This window comes from Bufo gargarizans, chromosome 1 (assembly GCF_014858855.1).
Source record: "Bufo gargarizans isolate SCDJY-AF-19 chromosome 1, ASM1485885v1, whole genome shotgun sequence".
Lineage (NCBI taxonomy): Eukaryota > Metazoa > Chordata > Amphibia > Anura > Bufonidae > Bufo > Bufo gargarizans.
The window spans coordinates 318,385,851-318,405,580 of record NC_058080.1 but is presented as its reverse complement, the minus strand read 5'-3'; the positions used below and the strand labels follow the sequence as shown (position 1 = coordinate 318,405,580).

Here is a 19,730-nt window from a genome sequence, read left to right as displayed (position 1 = left end):
AGAAGCACAGATCTCGCATATGGCTATACCCATGTTATGGTCAAATTTTAACCACATGAGTTCCTTGCACCAATATTGCTTAAACTTCCTTTTTCCAGCATTTTGAGAGTAACTTGTTGAAGGGGACTCCTTTGCTGGTTGTTCTTCTCTTGTGCAAGTTGGTTCTGCAGTAACAAGTTCCACCTCACTTTCCAAACAAGAGGCCTTTGCAAAGAAATTTGTCATCCGCAGTTGCTTAGCATCTTCTGACGCAGCTTTTCCAAGCTTCATTTTTTGCCTGAAGTCACAAAGAAAGATGTTTGCATTTTAGTACGTTATTAATCAGTTCCATTCATCTGATATGGGGCAAATAGAAATCCATGTGCTCACTGCCCCATTCAAATGAATGGAACTGATTTTCAGAAGCAGAGAATTCTGCAAACAGGAATGTATGGAGCCTGTCTGGCAGTGTGGGGAGGCCAAGAGGCTCCATACTACTAGGAAGTCTAGTAGTGTGGAGCCTCTTGGCCTCCCCACACTGCCAGACTCCATACATTCCTGTTTGCAGAATTTTCTGCTTCTGAAAATCAGTTCCATTTGTTTGAATGGGGCAGTGAGCACATGGGTTTCTATTTGCACCATTTCAGATGACTGCAAACGGAATAGTAACTAGAGACCTGTATATATAATATTATTATTATTTTTATTAGTATTATTATTATTATTATTATTATTATTATCATATATGGAGGAGACTGGGGGTATATTGGCACCTCAAGAAGTGAGAATCTACCCTCATGTGTAAGGGGCGCCCCAGACGCCATGACAGCCGCTGGTCCTTCAGTCGCTCGTCGCTCTCCAGCACCTCCCGGTCTCATTCCCCGGCCCTATCTGACATCTCCAAAGCAGCTCACCTAGTCCTGCAGTCGCAGAGAGTGACACAGAGTTGAAGGAGACACGCCGCAGCGATGAGGTACGACCAGGACAGACTGAGCCAGTAGCGGTCCTCTTCACTGCAGTCAGCCTGATGCAGTAGCGGTCCTCTTCGCTGCAGTCTGTGGCGGGAAGCGTGAGGGACGGGCCTAGTAGATGCGGACTCGTGCGTGACACCGCGTCTACTGTGAACTTAAAGTGATACTGCGCCCGGTTGGCTGCTGGTGTGCTGGGCCTATTTTTCATTATTTCCTATTTTCATGCAGGAGCAAATACCCAAGGCCCCAGGACCAAATTCCTGGTCTCCATGGCGACCTAGCGCCCGGGATTTGTCGAGCCCTGTTCTAAAGGGATGCAATTTCTCTATCATCAGGTATATATAGAAGCATAAGATATCCACAATGTCCTCAAGGGAATACAGTCTCTGAACGGGGGTGCCTTCCTGTCCCATGGTTATGGTGGACAGCTTGTAGCTTATAGGGTTCCCACCACATGCAGAGGAGGCTATAGCTAGATTGGCAGCAGTTACCTTCCTTGCCAAAGTGATCCCCAATCCCTTTGTGACTGCTTCTTCAGATCTTTTCCCCTTCTAAGGGCAGGCACATAAATTGCTTGTAGTCTGTATGGGGAGTTGAATCTCCCTACAGAATCTACTCCTTGCTGCTCTGAGTTGTTCACTCCTTAGCAGACAGCCAGAGAATGGTACCAATAAAAACTACTACCCATCATACGAAAAATAAGCCATCACACAACTAAGTCGATGGAAAAATCTAAATGTAATGGATGTTAGTATAGGGCAATACAAAATACTATGCAACAGTTTTTTAATAGTGATTTTATGATACAAACATTTGGTGTCACCATAATCATATCAACTTGAACAATAAAGTTATCATGCCATTACAAATCTGCTGACAGATGCCCTTTAATGAACTGTCTTTTTTTTTTTTAGCTTGATAATTTTTTCATTTTTTTTTTTGCAAAGATGCTAATAAACCAGTAAACTGCCAGTATGTTGCATCAAAGTTGTCGTGAAAGGCCACCTCTGAAGTCATTTTTGTATGTCATGTGCTTTCACAATTTATTTAAATACATTTTACAAAGTTTCTATTATTTATCTTCTGCAGTTTGCATGTTCAATGCCATTCTGTGGTACATTTGTCAGATAAGCACTCTCACTCAGACTGTAGCTCCTCTGACCGCTTCAAAATAAGTGAACATTAATTAGGATTTGAGCATACTTTATTTGTTAAAATAGACAATTTTATTTTAACACATGAATGTCTGTCATTAATTAGTGCGTCAAAGTAGTGATTTAAAATTGTGTGTGACCCTAATCATAATATTTTATGTGGTATTGGATTTTATGGAGCTGAGTAACTATCATTCCAGTGCCATTTAACAATTCACATGCAGTGACAAACACAACTAAAAAGCAAAGTAGTGTGCCCCCATGTTTCGCTGCCTAATCAGCGTCATCAGGGGAAACTGATAGTAATGATACTGTCCCTTTTCGCTGATGACAGGGGGACACTGGTCGCTTCCAGATTACACATTATGTGGTCGGTCGTCTTTAAAATAGTATTATTGATGAGATAATTTAAATAAAAAAGTCTTAACACTCTATAAGAGCCTTATTAAACAATTTTGTTTGTTTTTTGTTGTCATAGGTTACAAATCTGACAAGCGTTTGGTGTAATATTTAACCAGCTACTGTATAATTAGGACTATAATAAAATTGATGTGTAAAAGTCTGCTGCCCTCCTGTGGCTGCATATGTGATTGCATACTGTAATTTTTTTTCTCTTCTGTTTTAAGGATCAGTGCATTAACAAGATTAAAAATGAGACGAAGTCGGACAATGTCCTTTCTCACAAATGAGGTAATGACTCTTAATTTTGCAAATATTTTTTATAGCAAATTATTTGCAGCAATAAAGCAGTAGTATTGTGCATATCAGGTAGTGGACATTCCGCTTGGGCAGTTGGCAGCAGTTCAGCTGCACAGGGGACTGGGGTACCCTCAATAATCGTCTCCTTTTTTTGACCCTCATCATCTGCAGCTGCTAATCATCTGCAGCTCCAGCATTGGAACTACACAGCACCGCCATTGTGTAGTGATGTTTAATGAAGAAGCCGATAACTGCAGCGCTGCTACCATTTTAGTTAACAGTTCTGTCCACTATACAGTGAAAAGAGCTGTAGTTCTGGCACCTAAGCTACAAGTAGAAAGTGTATACATTGTGATAAGGTGAACCGAAAAGTGTATGGTAAAGTCCTGGAAGGGGTGTATATCCCACCCAGCTTCCGCAACTGGGTGAGGTAAATAAAATCCAGAAGGTTAAAATGGTCTCAGCAATGTGTAGGTTGCTGAGACAGTTTTGTTAAGTTTATGGGCTGGATTTTATTGAACTAAGAGAAGGTAGGTTTGGTAGAGGGATCTCCCTAGTCTACCCCATTCCAGGGCAGGTTTTCCCTTAGCCTGAGGTATCCCCAGCTGAAGCCAGATGGGATCATTAAGGGGAAATAAAGCACCGTCCAGGCTGTCAGTCTGGGGAGAGTAATGCCTGGAGAAAGTCTGGGTAGATGGCTGCCCTGCTGGCTAGGGAAGCCGAATTCTCTGTGAGACCTGTGTTCAATAGGTGAGCTAGGATCTTCACTGTATTAGACAGAGCCCAGACGGGCAGGTGTTTGGTTTATGTTTTGTGGTGCTGGACCTTCACCTTACCCACCTTACCCAGTGAGTTATAACTGGGTCTGCCTGTATTGCCGGAGTATTATAAATAAAGCATCGTTTGGACTTTAACCCTGTGGTCTGCACAAGAATCTGTCGCCGCCGCTCTGCTTGAGAGTGTAACCCCTTACAATTGGTGAAGGATGCGGGCAATAGCAAGTTGCTAAGGGCAACGGCATGACAGTTGGTGATTAAATGTCCTGAGTGAAAGCTGCTGCAGCGTTACAAAGTTCATCGGATACCATGAAGGAAATGGTGAAGATGGTATTGCAGGCCAGTCTGGAAGAAAAGAAAAGAAATGGCAAGGATAGAAAGAGACTTGAAGTCTTACGTGTCCAACAACAAACTAATGCGCAACAACAGGCCATGGCACAGCAGCAGGAAACCAATAGTTTACTGCTAGAACAGATTGCTGTATTGAGAGAGACTGTTGTAGCGTGTAGGTGGTAAGCCCCCCAGAGACTTTGAATGTGAGGAGGGCTATGCAGCGGGCCTTGCAAAAACTGACACTTGATGATATCGAGGTCTACATGACCGTATTTGAGAGGGTAGCGGAGAGAGAAAGGCTGCCAGTAGCAGAGTGGGCAGAGGTCCTTGCGCCCTTTTTGTCCAGTGAACCACAAAAGGCCTACTATGTCAAATAAAAAATGGAGATCCTGGCTCGTTTGGGCATTACACCGGCCGTTCGTGCCCGGAGGGTCCACACGTGGAGCTGCACAATGGACAAGCCGGCCCAGATGTTTGACCGCCTCCATCTTGTACGGAAGTGGCTAGAACCTGAGTCTTCTACACCGGACGAGATCGTGGAGAAAGTAGTGGTGGATCACTACTTCAGAGCCCTCCCGGCAGAGCTGCAACGATGGGCCGGACATGGAGACCCCAAAACTGCGGATCAGCTCATAAACCTGGTGGAAATGATCCTGGCGACTGAGGACTACCTCAGTGATGTCCCTACCGCACCAACACCTCCCCAGAGTACCCGACCATGTCATCTGTGGGTAAGAGAGTTCTGGTTGTTGGGGGTGTGTGGAAGGGTGCAAGAGGGTATAAGGCTCTGGATGTTGGGCGTGGGCCTAAGGCTGAGTGTCCCGGAGAGGTCGTCTCACCTAGGAGACCTGGGGCACCCCAGTGCTGGAGGTGCCGTGAGTGGGGACACATTGCTGCCTATTGCCCTCTGACCTCAGAGCCCATGAAGTGTGTAGGGAGCCGGAGACAGTCGCTGCATGCAGAGCCAATGTGTGCAACCTTCCCAGGATTAGAGACTGAGCTGCAGATGTGAACCCTGGTGATAAATGACTGTTCCGTCAGGGCTCTCTTGGACTCTGGTAGTCTGCCAACTTTGTGGCTGGGGATTATGTGCTAGACAAAAGAGTAAATGTGCTTTGCATCCATGAGGATGCAAAGTCATACCCTGTGGCTTGCGTTAAGGTGGAGACTCCGGCTGGGACTGTATCCTATGAAGTCGGGGTCGTAAAAAGACTTATTCATGATATGATATTGGGCCAGGACTTCCCCTTGTTTTAGAAGTTGTGGGAGAAGAGAAACACTCCTGCAGAATTTGTGCCTTCTCCTTTTAAATAATCATTGCTATGAGTGGCCCATTGAATCCAATGGTTTAAAGTCGGCTAGGGGACACCAGTATATCTTGGTTGTGTTGGACTATGCCACACGATACCCAGAAGCGGTACCCTAATGAAACATAGCATCCAAAAATATTGCCCGGGAATTATTTTTTATGTTCTCGCACACCGGGATCCCTAAAGAAATTCTCACAGACCAGGGTACCCCCTTTATGTTGAAGGTCTTAAAAGAGTTGTGCAAATTGTTCAAAATGACCCAGATCACCCCCAGACAGATGGGTTGGTCCATAGGTTTAACAAGACCCTGAAACAGATGTTTAAAAACATGGTAGAAAAGGATGGTCGGAACTGGGACTGTCTCCTACTATACCTTTATGTTCTCTATTAGGGAGGTGCCTCAGGCTTCTACAGGGTTCTCGCCATTTGAGTTACTACGGTATTTTTCGCCGTATAAGACGCACCGGCCCATAAGACGCACCTAGGTTTTTGGGGAGGAAAATAAGAAAAAAATATTTTTAACCAACAAGTGTGCTGTGTGTTTGGAACTAATGGTAGTCTGTGGATGGCACTATTACTGGGGATCTGTGGATGACGAACACTGTTATGGGGGGGATCTGTGGATGACTGACACTCTTATGGGGGGGATCTGTGGATGACGGACACTGTTATGGGAGGGATCTCTGGATGACGGACACTGTTATGGGGGGGGATCTGTGGATGACGGACACTGTTATGGGGGGATCTCTGGATGACTGACACTCTTATGGGGGGGATCTGTGGATGACGGACACTGTTATGGGAGGGATCTCTGGATGACTGACACTGTTATGGGGGGGATCTCTGGATGACGGACACTGTTATGGGGGGATCTCTGGATGACGGACACTGTTATGGGGGGGGATCTGTGGATGACGGACACTGTTATGGGGGGATCTGTGGATGACGGACACTGTTATGGGGGGGGATCTGTGATGGACACTGTTACGGGGGGATCTGTGGCTTACACTGTTATATATGTGTCATCCACAGACCCTCCCAGCCCATAACTGTGCCATCCACAGATCCCCCGCCGCTCCAGTATACAAATATAGGATGTCTTATTCAATTAATAGTTATTAAACATGCCCCCCAACTCCTAATAGTACCTTACATCCTACCCGCTTCAGTACAATGGAGGCAGGCAGGCCGGGCGGCCGGCACGTCACTCACTGACGTCACTTGCCTGCGCCGCCTGCTTCATTCATAAAGTAGGCGGCACAGGCACGTGACATCAGGGAGTTACGCTGCCGCCCACCCGGCCTGCATTGTACTGAATTTAAGGTACTATTAGGAATAAAGGGGCATATTTAATAACTATTAATTGAATAAGACATATTATATTAGTATACCGGCGGGGTATAGTACAGTGACTGCACCGCCCCGCCGCTATTGCTGGCCCCCAGCTCCTCCTCCCAGTCCCTCCCCAAGTCCCCGCTCGCTCGTACATCGCAGCTTGCGATGTAAAACTGACAGCATTCGCCGTATAAGACGCAGGGGCATTTTCCCCCCATTTTGGGGGGAGAAAAAGTGCGTCTTATACGGCGAAAAATACGGTATGTGGTCGTCACACGAGAGGTTTATTCAATGTAGCTAAAGAAACCTGGGAGGCTGAGGCTACTCTCTATAAGAGCGTCATCGAACATGTGGCTGACATGGAAGACAGGATAGCGACCGTGATGCCCATTGTTAAAGAACATCTGCAAAAAGCTCAGGAGGTTCAAAGCAGAATCTATAAAAGGTCTGCCAAGTTAAGGGACTTTAATCCCGGGGACAGGGTCATGATTCTAGTTCTTACTGTAGAAAGTACGTTTCTGGCAGTGGCGAGGTTGTGGAAAAAGTGGGCGAGGTGAACTAGAAGGTGCACCAAACAGGAAGAAGAAAACCCTTCCAGATTTACCACTGTGGGGGGTTAACTCTTCTCCGGGGGTCATTCTCACAGATACGACTTTAGGACACCAGGTTTCAGGTCCAAACAGTGCATTTATTTTACACTCCAACCAATACAGGTCATCATGAAGTCGCAGCTTCACCTAACACATGTGACATCCACATAAAATAATAAACACTTGCCCGGCTAGGCTCTAACTAACAGAGTTTCCTGACTCGCCTAGGTCTCAGTTCACACCCTGTGAACTCGTGCGGCTTTGTCAGCCAATGTCCCACAGCCTCCTGGCTGTACAGAGCACAGTATGCCCACTGTCTCTAGTTCACAGTTTCTTGTGTGGGATTGGGGCTCAGTAGTCTGCCTGACTATGGCCCTGCGACCCTCCCAGGCGTCGCTGCATCCCCCAACTCCAGGCTATCTCCCAGCCTTGTGGTCCCTCAGCCTTGCCCAGCTGAGACCACACAGACAGAGCCTCCAGGCCTCTGTCCACCAGACCAATGTCTCTTGTGGGGGATTGGGGCTCAGTAGTCCGCCTGACTATAGCCCTGCGACCCTCCCAGGCGTCGCTTTGTCCCCCACCTCCAGGCTATTTCCCAGCCTTGTGATCCCTCAGCCCAGACAGAGCCTCCAGGCCTCTGTCTACAGGTAACACACTCCCCCTTTGACACCCTGGGAGGTGCTTTATGCCAGCCTGACTACATCCAGCTGGTCTCACCTGTGGTGGAATAGGGGCGTTAACAGCACTATCCACCCCTTACTTGCCCAATAGGACTTTGGAGATTTTGTAATGATTTCCGGAAGCTAAATGAGGTGTCAACATTCGATGCATACCCCATGCCCAGAGTAGATTAACTAATTGAGAGGCTTGGGAAAGCAAGGTATATTACGACCCTGGACCTTACAAAAGGGTATTGGCAGATACCATTATCAGATGATGCAAAAGAAAAGACGGCATTCTCCACTCCAGAGGGGCTGTTACAGTACACAGTGATGCCGTTCGGGTTACATTTCAGAGGTTGATGGACCTAATCTTGAAGCCACATCGTGACTATGCTGCCGCTTACCTTGATTACGGGGTAATTTTTTCATCTGATTGGAGAAGTCACCTCTGGAAGGTACAGGCCATTATAGACTCCATTAGTGATGCTGGCCTAACCATAAACCCTGAGAAATGTGCAGTAGGTCTAGAGGAAGCTAAATATCTGGGCTACATTATTGGTAAAGGGCTGGTTAAACCCCAGATCAATAAATTAGAGGCGATACAAGATTGGCCTAGGCCCTTAACAAAAAAACAAGTCAGGGCCTTCCTTGGGATAACTGGGTACTACCGCTGGTTCGTACCGAATTTTGCCTTGATGGCAGCACCATTGACTGACTTAACGAAAGGCCCTGAGTCGGTAATGGTGATGTGGAACCGAGAGGCAGCAAAGTCCTTTTAAAGCCTGTCAACAGCCAGTGCTCATTTCCCCTGATTACGGAAGAGTTTCTGGTCCAGACTGATGCATCTGAGACAGGATTGGGAGCGGTCCTGTTACAAGTGATGAATGGGGAGGAGCACCCAATGATGTACCTAAGCAGGAAGTTGACCCCGGCAGAAAAAAATTATGCCATAGTTTAACGAGTCTAGCCATTAAATGGGCTTTGGAGTCACTTAAATATTACCTGCTGGGTAGGAAATTTCTGTTGGTAACAGATCATGCTCCTTTAACTTGGATGAAACAAAACAAGTAGAAAAACACAATATTGACCAGGCGGTTTCTCTCCCTGCAAAACTTTAATTTCAAGGTTGAACATAGGCCGGGGAAATTACAGGGGAACGCGGATGCCTTGTCCAGGATACACTGTTTGTTGGCTAAAAATATCCAGACCTCTGGTTTGGAGAAGAGGGAAGGGGATATGTGATAAGGTGAACCGAAAAGTGTATGGTAAAGTCCTGGAAGGGGTGTATATCCCACCCAGCTTCCTCAACTGGGTGAGGTAAATAAAATCCAGAAGGTTAAAATGGTCTCAGCAATGTGTAGGTTGCTGAGACAGTTTTGTTAAGTTTATGGGCTGGATTTTATTGAACTAAGAGAAGGTAGGTTTGGTAGAGGGATCTCCCTAGTCTACCCAATTCCTGGGCAGGTTTTCCCTTTGCCTGAGGGATCCCCAGCTGAAGCCAGATGGGATCATTAAGGAGAAAGCACCGTCCAGGCTGTCAGTCTGGGGAGAGTAATGCCTGGAGAAAGTCTGGAAAGATGGCTGCCCTGCTTGTTAGAGAAGCTGAATTCTCTGTGTGACCTGTGTTCAATAGATGAGCTAGGATCTTCACTGTATTAGCCAGAGCCCAGATGGGCAGGTGTTTATTTTGGTTTGGTTTATGTTTTGTGGTGCTGGACCTTCACCTTACCCAGTGAGTTATAACTGGGTCTACCTGTATTGCCGGAGTGTTATAAATAAAGCATCATTTGGACTTTAACCCTGTGGTCTGCTCGAGAATCTGTCATCGCCGCTCTGCCTGAGAGTGTAACCCCTTACAACATATATAAAACAACTATAGATTAGTGAGACGTTCCATAAAATAGTAGAGATCAAGCAGGGACTAGAAAAGGGAAGAGAAATTTAGAGTGGCAAGTTAGTCGCTACAAAGAATATAGAAATAGATGCAAAGAAATACAAACGCCCCATCTGCAACTACAGGGAGGGTATGAAATTAATACCCCTTTTTATGAAGTTTGCAGTCCCTGCTTGACCATATAAAAACAATTCCATCTCCCAGCCAAACTAGACAAAGCTTTCAATTTTTAAGAAATTTAGGAGGGTTTTTTTTTCTTCTTTTTCTTATGTTATTAGGAGTAGTGATGGACAAACATCTACCGGAATGGTTCGCGATCAAATGTTCGTGAACTACAAGTTCGCGGCGGGTCCCATTAATTTTAATAGCAGGCGAACCTGAAAAACCTTCAGCTCATATTTGCAGCCCAAAAATAATTACTAGAAGTGCACAAATAGTCCCACAACATGGACAGTGATATACCAGATGTATTATTCGAATTTTTTTTTGGGGGGGGGGGGGGGGGACTGGTATATCACACCAGTAGAAATGATTTGTTCCAATAACGCTTTTCCCTCTATATATCTGCAGTATCGCAGCAGAACTGCACACAACTGCTGCACAATACAAATTCACTATAATATGCTTTCTAACATAGAAAGTATATTATAACATTGTACAACTAAGGCAATCCATTAGAATATAAAAAACTTAACCTTTAATAATGTTACTATGAGGGTCCATTCACATGTCCGCAAAACACGGACACCGGCAATGTGCATTCCGCAATTTGTGGACCACACATTGCCGACACTATAATAGAAAATGCCTAATCTTGTCTGAAATTGCGGACAAGAATATGACGTTCTATTTTTTTTTGCGGAAACGGAAGCACGGATGCGGAAGTGCGGATCCGCGGATGTGGACAGCACATTCCGGCCCCATTGAAAATTGCGGAAAGGATGCAGACCCAATTTGCAGACGTGTGAATGGAAAAGATATCCCTCAAAATGAAAATAAATTAAATTGGTTAAATTAAGTTAAGCAAAAAGCATAGATGTGGTAGGCAATAACAAGTGCTCGGCGGCACCAAATCAGAAACCATATGTCCTACCACAATCCGGGGGGTGCCAGTGGACATCCATGAATCCCGGAGGGAAAGCAAAAAACATCCCTGGGCTAGATGATGATGTGGTATTGAAGGACAGGGTGGGCAAAGAACTGTCCCTGATATTGCCTTACAGGGGGGTGCTATTCTGGCCCTGATAGCCTAACCACAGACCACCCGCCCTGATGAGAGCGACCCCGTCCGGAACCTTACCCTATATAAAATGGCCCTAGTAAGCCCCTAGCCCCCTGACTTCCAGTTGATCACTATATAGATCTATGTGCTTTTGACTCCTTATAAAAGTATATTATAAGTATATCACACACCTCTGTGTATCACACCTATCGATAGCGCACCTATACCAGTCCTTAAAAGGACTTTTGTGGCCCTATTAGCTAGTGTTTGGTGTCCCTAGCAGCCTGTCCCTGCTCCACACAGCAACCTCTCCCTACACTGGCAAAACACAGAATGTAAAATGGCGGCCAGATCAGGTTTATTTATAAGTTAGGGGGTATGTCCATGTGATGAAACGTCTCTATTGGCTGTCCTGTACCACCTGATGGATGTGTCATGGGTCAAAGTTCTTCACAATGTAAAAGAATATGGCAGGAGCGAATAAGGCCATCTCTAATTCGGAGAATTAATAAAAGTTATATTTTAACAATAATAAAAAAAAAGTCCATAAACAAAATTTATATAGCCTACGGCTATTGGATCTTACTTATTAATTTATTCTGGGCCACCAAGGTCTCTTTGAATTTATATAGAAAACAGGAATGGCACATTTTTGCCATCTGTTTAATGTATACAATCAACAGATGCCGTTATTTGATGCCTCAGACAGATTCCATACAGTGGCATCCATTCACCATAGAGTTCCACTGTAAAAAAATAAAATAATAAATGTATGTTTTTGTTACCAGACTCTACAGGATACAAAACCGTGGTGTGCTATGCTTTTGTATCCTTTTTAGGGCTCTTTCACACTTGCGTTCTTTTCTTCCGGCATAGAGTTCCGTCGTCGGGGCTCTATGCCGGAAGAATCCTGATCAGTTTTATCCTAATGCATTCTGAATGGAGTGAAATCCATTTAGGATGCATCAGGATGTCTTCAGTTCAGGACCGGAACGTTTTTTGGCCGGAGAAAATACTGCAGCATGCTGCGCTTTTTGCTCCGGCCCAAAATCCTGAAGACTTGCCGCAAGGCCGGATCCGGAATTAATGCCCATTGAAAGGCATTAATCCGGATCCGGCCTTAAGCTAAACGTTGTTTCGGCGCATTGCTGGATCCAACGTTTAGCTTTTTCTGAATGGTTACCATGGCTGCCGGGACGCTAAAGTCCTGGCAGCCATGGTAAAGTGTAGTGGGGAGCAGCATACTTACCGTCCGTGCGGCTCCCGGGGCGCTCCAGAGTGACGTCAGGGCACCCCACGCGCATGGATGACGTGATCACATGGCACGTCATCCATGCGCATGGGGCGCTCTGACGTCATTCTGGAGCGCCCCGGGAGCCGCACGGACTGTAAGTATACTGCTCCCCCGCTCCCCACTACTACTATGGCAACCAGGACATTAATAGCGTCCTGGGTGCCATAGTAACACTGAACGCATTTTGAAGACGGATCCGTCTCCAAATGCTTTCAGTTCACTTGCGTTTTTCCGGATCCGGCGTGTAATTCCGGCAAGTGGAGTACACGCCGGATCCGGACAACGCAAGTGTGAAAGAGCCCTTATTTCCAACATACTTTTTTATGTCAGACTGATGGCAAAACATTATATGAACCCACCCTAAAACTTACAAAAGTATTATAGCAGTGATACCTTTATTAGATAATAAAAAAAATACTGTTTGCAAGCTTTTAGAGCACAGAGGATCCTTCATCAGGAAGGATACAAATGAATTACTCAAAATAACTCGACATACAGCCATTAATGTCTAAACCGCTGGCAACAATAGTGAAACACCTGATCGGCAGGGCCGCTGGGTGTCACACCCCCACCAATCTGATGTGGAAGACCTATCCTGAGGATAGTAAAATTGTAAAATGAAAAGGTATAAAATGAAATGGTTAACAAGGGCACTAATTCAATATAGGGTATATTTATTTAAAACATTATTTATGAAAGTGCAAAATGCATGAGATGAGGTGAATGGGGCACGACTTTCATTTGGGACCCATTTTTGCACATTCTGCATTTTTGCACAATGACTGCTTTTGCACAATGCTTAAAACTTGCCTTTTTTTTGTACTTAAATTTGGGTGTATGACCACTTGACTAGTTACATAACAAATTTTCTTTAACTACCCTCTGCACTCCAGCTGAAACTACAACTCCCAGTATCCTCCTTTCACTTCTATGGGAACAGGTGAGTAAGTGTGCATGCTGGGAGTTGTCGTTTCATAGCAGCTGGAGTGCCGACTGTTGCTGTTCCCTGGTATAGATGCTACTTCTTTGGACAATAATGGTTTTTACCCATTATAGTACTTTAAACAATTATTAGTTTTACTCATTAACAGCTATAGGTATGCATTATGCACTTTTTTAGAAGTGATGGTTATATTTCCATTTTTGGACCTGAGAATACTTTTGTGTCATCTGTATCATATCCATAACTGAATTTGTGGATTAATTGTTTACTGTTCAATCCTTTTACACCCACATCTCTGGGTTAACTCTGCTTGGTCTTATCAGTTGTTCACTGGTTTGTATTATTTTAAAGTGCTTTGAAATAGTTTGTCATTATTCAGAGACATAGCCTGTGACTTCTGGGCCTAAATGCAAAATCAGTAACATGGTTCCCTAGCGACTATGTGTCATTTGTAATACTGGTCTTGTCTGGCTGAGATGACGCTAAGCCCCCTCAAGGACTAGGGCCAGATTACAATTGTTACTGCTGCACCCCTGTAGTTAAACCCCTGCTACTGTTGTTTTTTTGGTTGTTGTTTTATAGTGCTATCACTGACTCTGATTAAATGATTTTTTTATGCAAAGAAAGGCTAGGGCAATACCTTGTTAGGAACATGGTGATAGAATGATGTTGATCTGTTCCTATACAGTTGTATATGGCAGTGACTGCAATACAAAAGTATACAGGTCCTTCTAAAAAAATTAGCATATTGTGATAAAGTTCATTATTTTCTGTAATGTACTGATAAACATTAGACTTTCATATATTTTAGATTCATTACACACCAACTGAAGTAGTTCAAGCCTTTTATTGTTTTAATATTGATGATTTTGGCATTCAGCTCATGAAAACCCTAAAAATTCCTATCTCAAAAAATTAGCATATCATGATAAGGTTCTCTAAACGAGCTATTAACCTAATCATCTGAATCAACTAATTAACTCTAAACACCTGCAAAAGATTCCTGAGGCTTTTAAAAACTCCCAGCCTGGTTCATTACTCAAAACCGCAATCATGGGTAAGACTGCCGACCTGACTGCTGTCCAGAAGGCCATCATTGACACCCTCAAGCAAGAGGGTAAGACACAAAGAAATTTCTGAACGAATAGGCTGTTCCCAGAGTGCTGTATCAAGGCACGTCAGTGGGAAGTCTGTGGGAAGGAAAAAGTGTGGCAGAAAACGCTGCACAACGAGAAGAGGTGACCGGACCCTGAGGAAGATTGTGGAGAAGGACCGATTCCAGACCTTGGGGGACCTGCGGAAGCAGTGGACTGAGTCTGGAGTAGAAACATCCAGAGCCACCGTGTACAGGCGTGTGCAGGAAATGGGCTACAGGTGCCGCATTTCCCAGAAACAGCGGCAGAAGCGCCTGACCTGGGCTACAGAGAAGCAGCTCTGGACTGTTGCATGTCATTCGGAAATCAAGGTGCCAGAGTCTGGAGGAAGACTGGGGAGAGGGAAATGCCAAAATGCCTGAAGTCCAGTGTCAAGTACCCACAGTCAGTGATGGTCTGGGGTGCCATGTCAGCTGCTGGTGTTGGTCCACTGTGTTTTATCAAGGGCAGGGTCAATGCAGCTAGCTATCAGGAGATTTTGGAGCACTTCATGCTTCCATCTGCTGAAAAGCTTTATGGAGATGAAGATGTCATTTTTCAGCACAACCTGGCACCTGCTCACAGCGCCAAAACCACTGGTAAATGGTTTACTGACCATGGTATTACTGTGCTCAATTGGCCTGCCAACTCTCCTGACCTGAACCCCATAGAGAATCTGTGGGATATTGGGAAGAGAAAGTTGAGAGACGCAAGACCCAACACTCTGGATGAGCTTAAGGCCGCTATCGAAGCATCCTGGGCCTCCATAACACCTCAGCAGTGCCACAGGCTGATTGCCTCCATGCCACACCGCATTGAAGCAGTGATTTCTGCAAAAGGATTTCCGACCAAGTATTGAGTGCAGAACTGAACATAATTATTTGAAGGTTGACTTTTTTTGTATTAAAAACACTTTTCTTTTATTGGTCGGATGAAATATGCTAATTTTTTGAGATAGGAAATTTGGGTTTTCATGAGCTGTATGCCAAAATCATCAATATTAAAACAATAAAAGGCTTGAACTACTTCAGTTGTGTGTAATGAATCTAAAATATATGAAAGTCTAATGTTTATCAGTACATTATAGAAAATAATGAACTTTATCACAATATGCTAATTTTTTTAGAAGGACCTGTACATGACAGTTGTTAGGAGATTAGTACATGTACACTAACAGTGGTGTAAATGCAGCCTGAGGTACAGTAAACTGCATATAATAAGAATGAAATGAGAATGCTTGGTGTAAAACAGACTGGCCAACATTTAGTAATGGCAGTGTACGTAGCCATCGTCAAAAATAGTGGCAAAATGTGGGTCAATTTGGCTCAGCACAATTGTGGTATAAAATTCTGTCACAAAATAAGCCAACTAATAGTTATTATAAAGTTAACAAAAGTATCCAGCTGTGACCACGTTTATCATCCAGCCTGATAATCTGGGATTAATTTGGTGCATGTCTAGTTTTGCTATCCACCCCCTACTCTTTTTTTTAACCTGTAGATGACCTCTGCCGTACATGTACAGCATGGGAGCCGTGACTTAAGGAGCTGGGCCCGTCTGATCAGCGGTACAGACCCGGCAGTCACTGACAGCCGGACCCCTGCTGCATACGCTGGCATAGATGAAAACACTGATGTCTTCGTATTAACCCCTTGTATGCTGCACTCAAAGCTGACCGTGGTATACAGGGGTTTTGTGGAGGGTACAGGTCCCTTCCTCATCCCCATTGAGTCCCCATACTGCAGTGACGGGAATCTCATGGCTGAAAAGGCAGCCTGATTCCCATAGGCACCAGGACTTGCTTTCTATGGGAGCCTGTAAGATCCAGCCACTTAGGCTGGGACTCATAGGCTCTCTGTAAGTGTAAAAACTGACGGGCAATGTATTACAATACAGATGCATTATAATGCATTGCAGCGGGGATCAACCACCAGAGGTTGAAGTCCCAAAGTGAGAAAAAAATAAAAAGTAAAAGAAAGTCCCTTTCCTCTAATAAAACACACATAAAGTAGTAAAAAAATAAATAAAAAAACATTGGATAAGACAATTGCCAGAAAAAAAAATGGCTTTCAGAATATAAAAAAATAGAGAAACTCCCGGCACTTTCTTGAATGTGCGTTTATTCACCTGGTATCATGGATTTCAGAATATAGAGACACAAAAACATATATATATATATATATATATATATATATATATATATATATATATATATATATATTTTTTATGCTTTTATTGTTCAAAACCGAAAAAAAAAAGACACATTCGGTATCGCCGTGTTTGTAACAACCTGCTCTATAAAAATATTATGTGATCCACCTCGTCACCTGAACGCTGTAAAATAAAATAAAAACTGTGCTAAAACAACAATTTTTTGTCACATTACAGCACAAAAAGTGTAATACCAAGTGATCAAATAGTTATATGTACCCCAAAATAAATTAAATCAAACCGTCACCTCATCCCACAAAGATTGAGCCCCTACTTAAGACAAATGCCTGGAAAATGAAAAAAATATGGACACCAAAAATTAGCACCAAACACATGTATGTATAAACATGAAAGAGTCTTTATGAAATATACTTTACTTGTGACATGTATAAAAATCTACTTTGTAAAAACAGCAGCAAGGAAGGAGGAAACCTTTAGTGAGGAAAAAACCCTAGAGGATGCTGAGAGGTCAACACACAAAGGTATATAGATTGCAGAGAGAAGAAGCCAGGTGTCACTGGCGAAACAACATCCGGAGGAGGCGGCTGAGGGTTCCACACTCATTCTTGGGTAGTTATTGCTTTTCATTTCCACACACAGGTCTGTTTATGCCTTACTTTTGGATTTTTGTGTCTGCTGGCTTTTGTCTTACTGGCTTACTTATGTGTGGCTTCTCTCTGCAATCTATATACCCTTGTGTGTTGACCCCTCAGCCTCCTCTAGGGTTGTTTTTTCCTCACTAAAGGTTTCCTCCTTCCTTGCTGCTGTTTTTACAAAGTATATTTTTATACATGTCACAAGTAAAGTATATTTAATAAAGACTCTTTCATGTTTATACATACATGTGTTTGGTGCTTATTTTTGGTGTGTTTTAGTACATTCAATCGTTTGGGCTGTTCTCAGCACTATATACCGGTATCTATTATAACCCGGTGATCAATTCTAGTGGGTATTTCAGAATATGGAGACAATAAAACATGATTTATTGTGTAAAACTAAAATAAATAAAGAAAAATAGACATATTGGGTATCGCTGCATCCGTAATGACCTGCTCTATAAAATAAAATTCACATGATCTACCCCCTAAGGTGAATGGCTTAAAAAAATAAAAAATCTGTGCCAAAACAAATATTTTTTTTTAATAGACTTTGGTATATAGTGGCTCACCTCTCATCACTGTGGCAATGGTGCTCTGCTATGAGTGATTAACCTAATCCCTTCGTAGTATGCTAGTATAAATTGATTAGCAGGCACTCACCATCTGTATTTCATACACACAACATATTTATTTGTAAGGTAGTAGTAATGATAAAATCTGTCATATATTGATATAAGACATATGGTGAGAACAAATAATAAAATCACACAACATCAGATAAGACCATGTGGTAAAATCGTAACATAAGATAAAAACTAACATCCGATAAAAACTTGCAACATCAGATAAAACTTTCGATAATAAATCATGTATCATAAATCAAGAAAAATGGATTTCAATGAAGTCCATGCAATAAACGCCCAACATAAATAAATAGAAAACATTATTAAAAGGCATTGGCACCATATACTCAAAGACAAAACAATAGGACTTTAATTAGCAGAAAAAACGCATCACACATACGAAAGCACCCAATTTATCATTCAAAATTGCCCCAACTGTACATAATAATAAAAAAACATTAAAAATCTATTATGCAAGGCTGGCATAATTTAAAAGGCTTCTTTCGGTGTGGTCGTTGCAGTGGCGCACCTACAGGGGGGGTCCAGCGGGTCTGGGGGGGGGGGGTTCCGGGGGGGCAGTAGGAGCAGGGGAGCACCCAGGAATTTTGTCATGGGGGGGCCAAAAGGTGAAAAAATGTGGCTTGTGTAGTGCACTGTGCTAATTCAATTTTTCAAAGCCCTCTTTATAGTTAAAAATGCGGGGAAGGGGTGTAGTGTGTTGCACTGATTCTTTTATTTGGCGATTCTAAAAGCCCTGTAGGAACAGAACAATGCGTTTTTTTTTGGCCCCGCCCATTATTAAAAGGCCCTCCTACATATAATAGGCCACTCCCAACAAACACTGTGCAGCTGACATTCTATAGTTGCGGCCTGTGACCTCTTACATCCAGTGATGTCACCTTTGTTGCAGACGTTCTCTTTCTTTCTTCTCCATTCAGACCAGACTGCCATGATGATTTTTCAGCCATCTCCCGTCTCTGCAGAGATTGACAAGCAGACATTAGTTTCCCATATTTCCATCATCTTCAAATCTTCTGAACACCCTTTGCTGCCACCCCCAATACTATATTGCAGAAACAGTCCCTCTGGAAATACTACTACCACACAGATAGTGCCCCTAATAATGTGCCCGCTGTGCCCCCAATACTATACTGCAGAAACAGTCCCCCTGGAAATACTACTACCACACAGATAGTGCCCCCTTCAACAATTATTGGCACACAGTACTCTAAAAAATAACTGCGCCCAGACACTAATAGTATAAAGATAATGTCCCCCAAAAAGTATTGTGCTAAGCTGATACTGTGGCAGGGTTCCCCCCAAAGTAACAGGGCTCCCCAAAATCGAAATAATTCTCTGCCAGAGCACACTTAGTAGTAATAATGCCCCTATAGTGCCCATACTAGTAATCATGTTCCTCATAGCCCCCCAGTAGTAGCAAAGCTCCGCATAATACCTCCTAGTAGTAATAATTCTCCCTACAATATGACAGTACATGAAATACCCCTGCTTAGTGCCCGCTGTTGAGCTAATGCCCCCATAATGTATGCCAGAAAAAAAAACACCCCTATATAGTGCCCCAGTAAATGCCCTCATAGTGCTCCTCTCCCCCTTCCCCATAGTGTCCCCCATAATATGCCAGTAAAAAATGCCCCTTCTAAGTGCCACCATTGGCCCAATAGTGCTCCTCTCCCCCATAGTGCCCCCAAATAATGTCCTATAGTGCCGCTCTCCCTTATAGTGCCTCTCATAATGTGCCAGTAAAAAATGCCCCCTTAGTGCCACCAAATGCCATAGTGCCCCCCCATAATGTGTCAATAAGAATAAAGGCCCTTTTAGAGCCCCTACTTCCTCATAGTGCCCCCAAATAATGCCCCTATAGTGCCACCAGATGCCCCATAGTGCCATTCTCCCCTATAGTGTCAATAAAAAAAGCCCCTTTAGACCCCCCAGATGCCCCCATAGTGCTCCTCTCCCCCATGGTCCCCCCCCCCCCATAACG

At 43.8% G+C, this 19,730-nt stretch overlaps 1 protein-coding gene across 2 annotated transcripts in view; it reads left to right on the top strand.

Annotated features, from left to right (window-relative positions):
- Positions 1 to 19,730, top strand: part of PDE4C (phosphodiesterase 4C) — a 1,152,632-nt gene that overhangs the window by 286,416 nt on the left and 846,486 nt on the right. For both annotated transcript variants that reach the window (XM_044305707.1, XM_044305716.1), the window contains exon 2: positions 2,731 to 2,794. In XM_044305707.1, the coding sequence (XP_044161642.1) occupies positions 2,731 to 2,794 (64 nt within the window). The remainder of the gene's footprint in view (positions 1 to 2,730; positions 2,795 to 19,730) is intronic.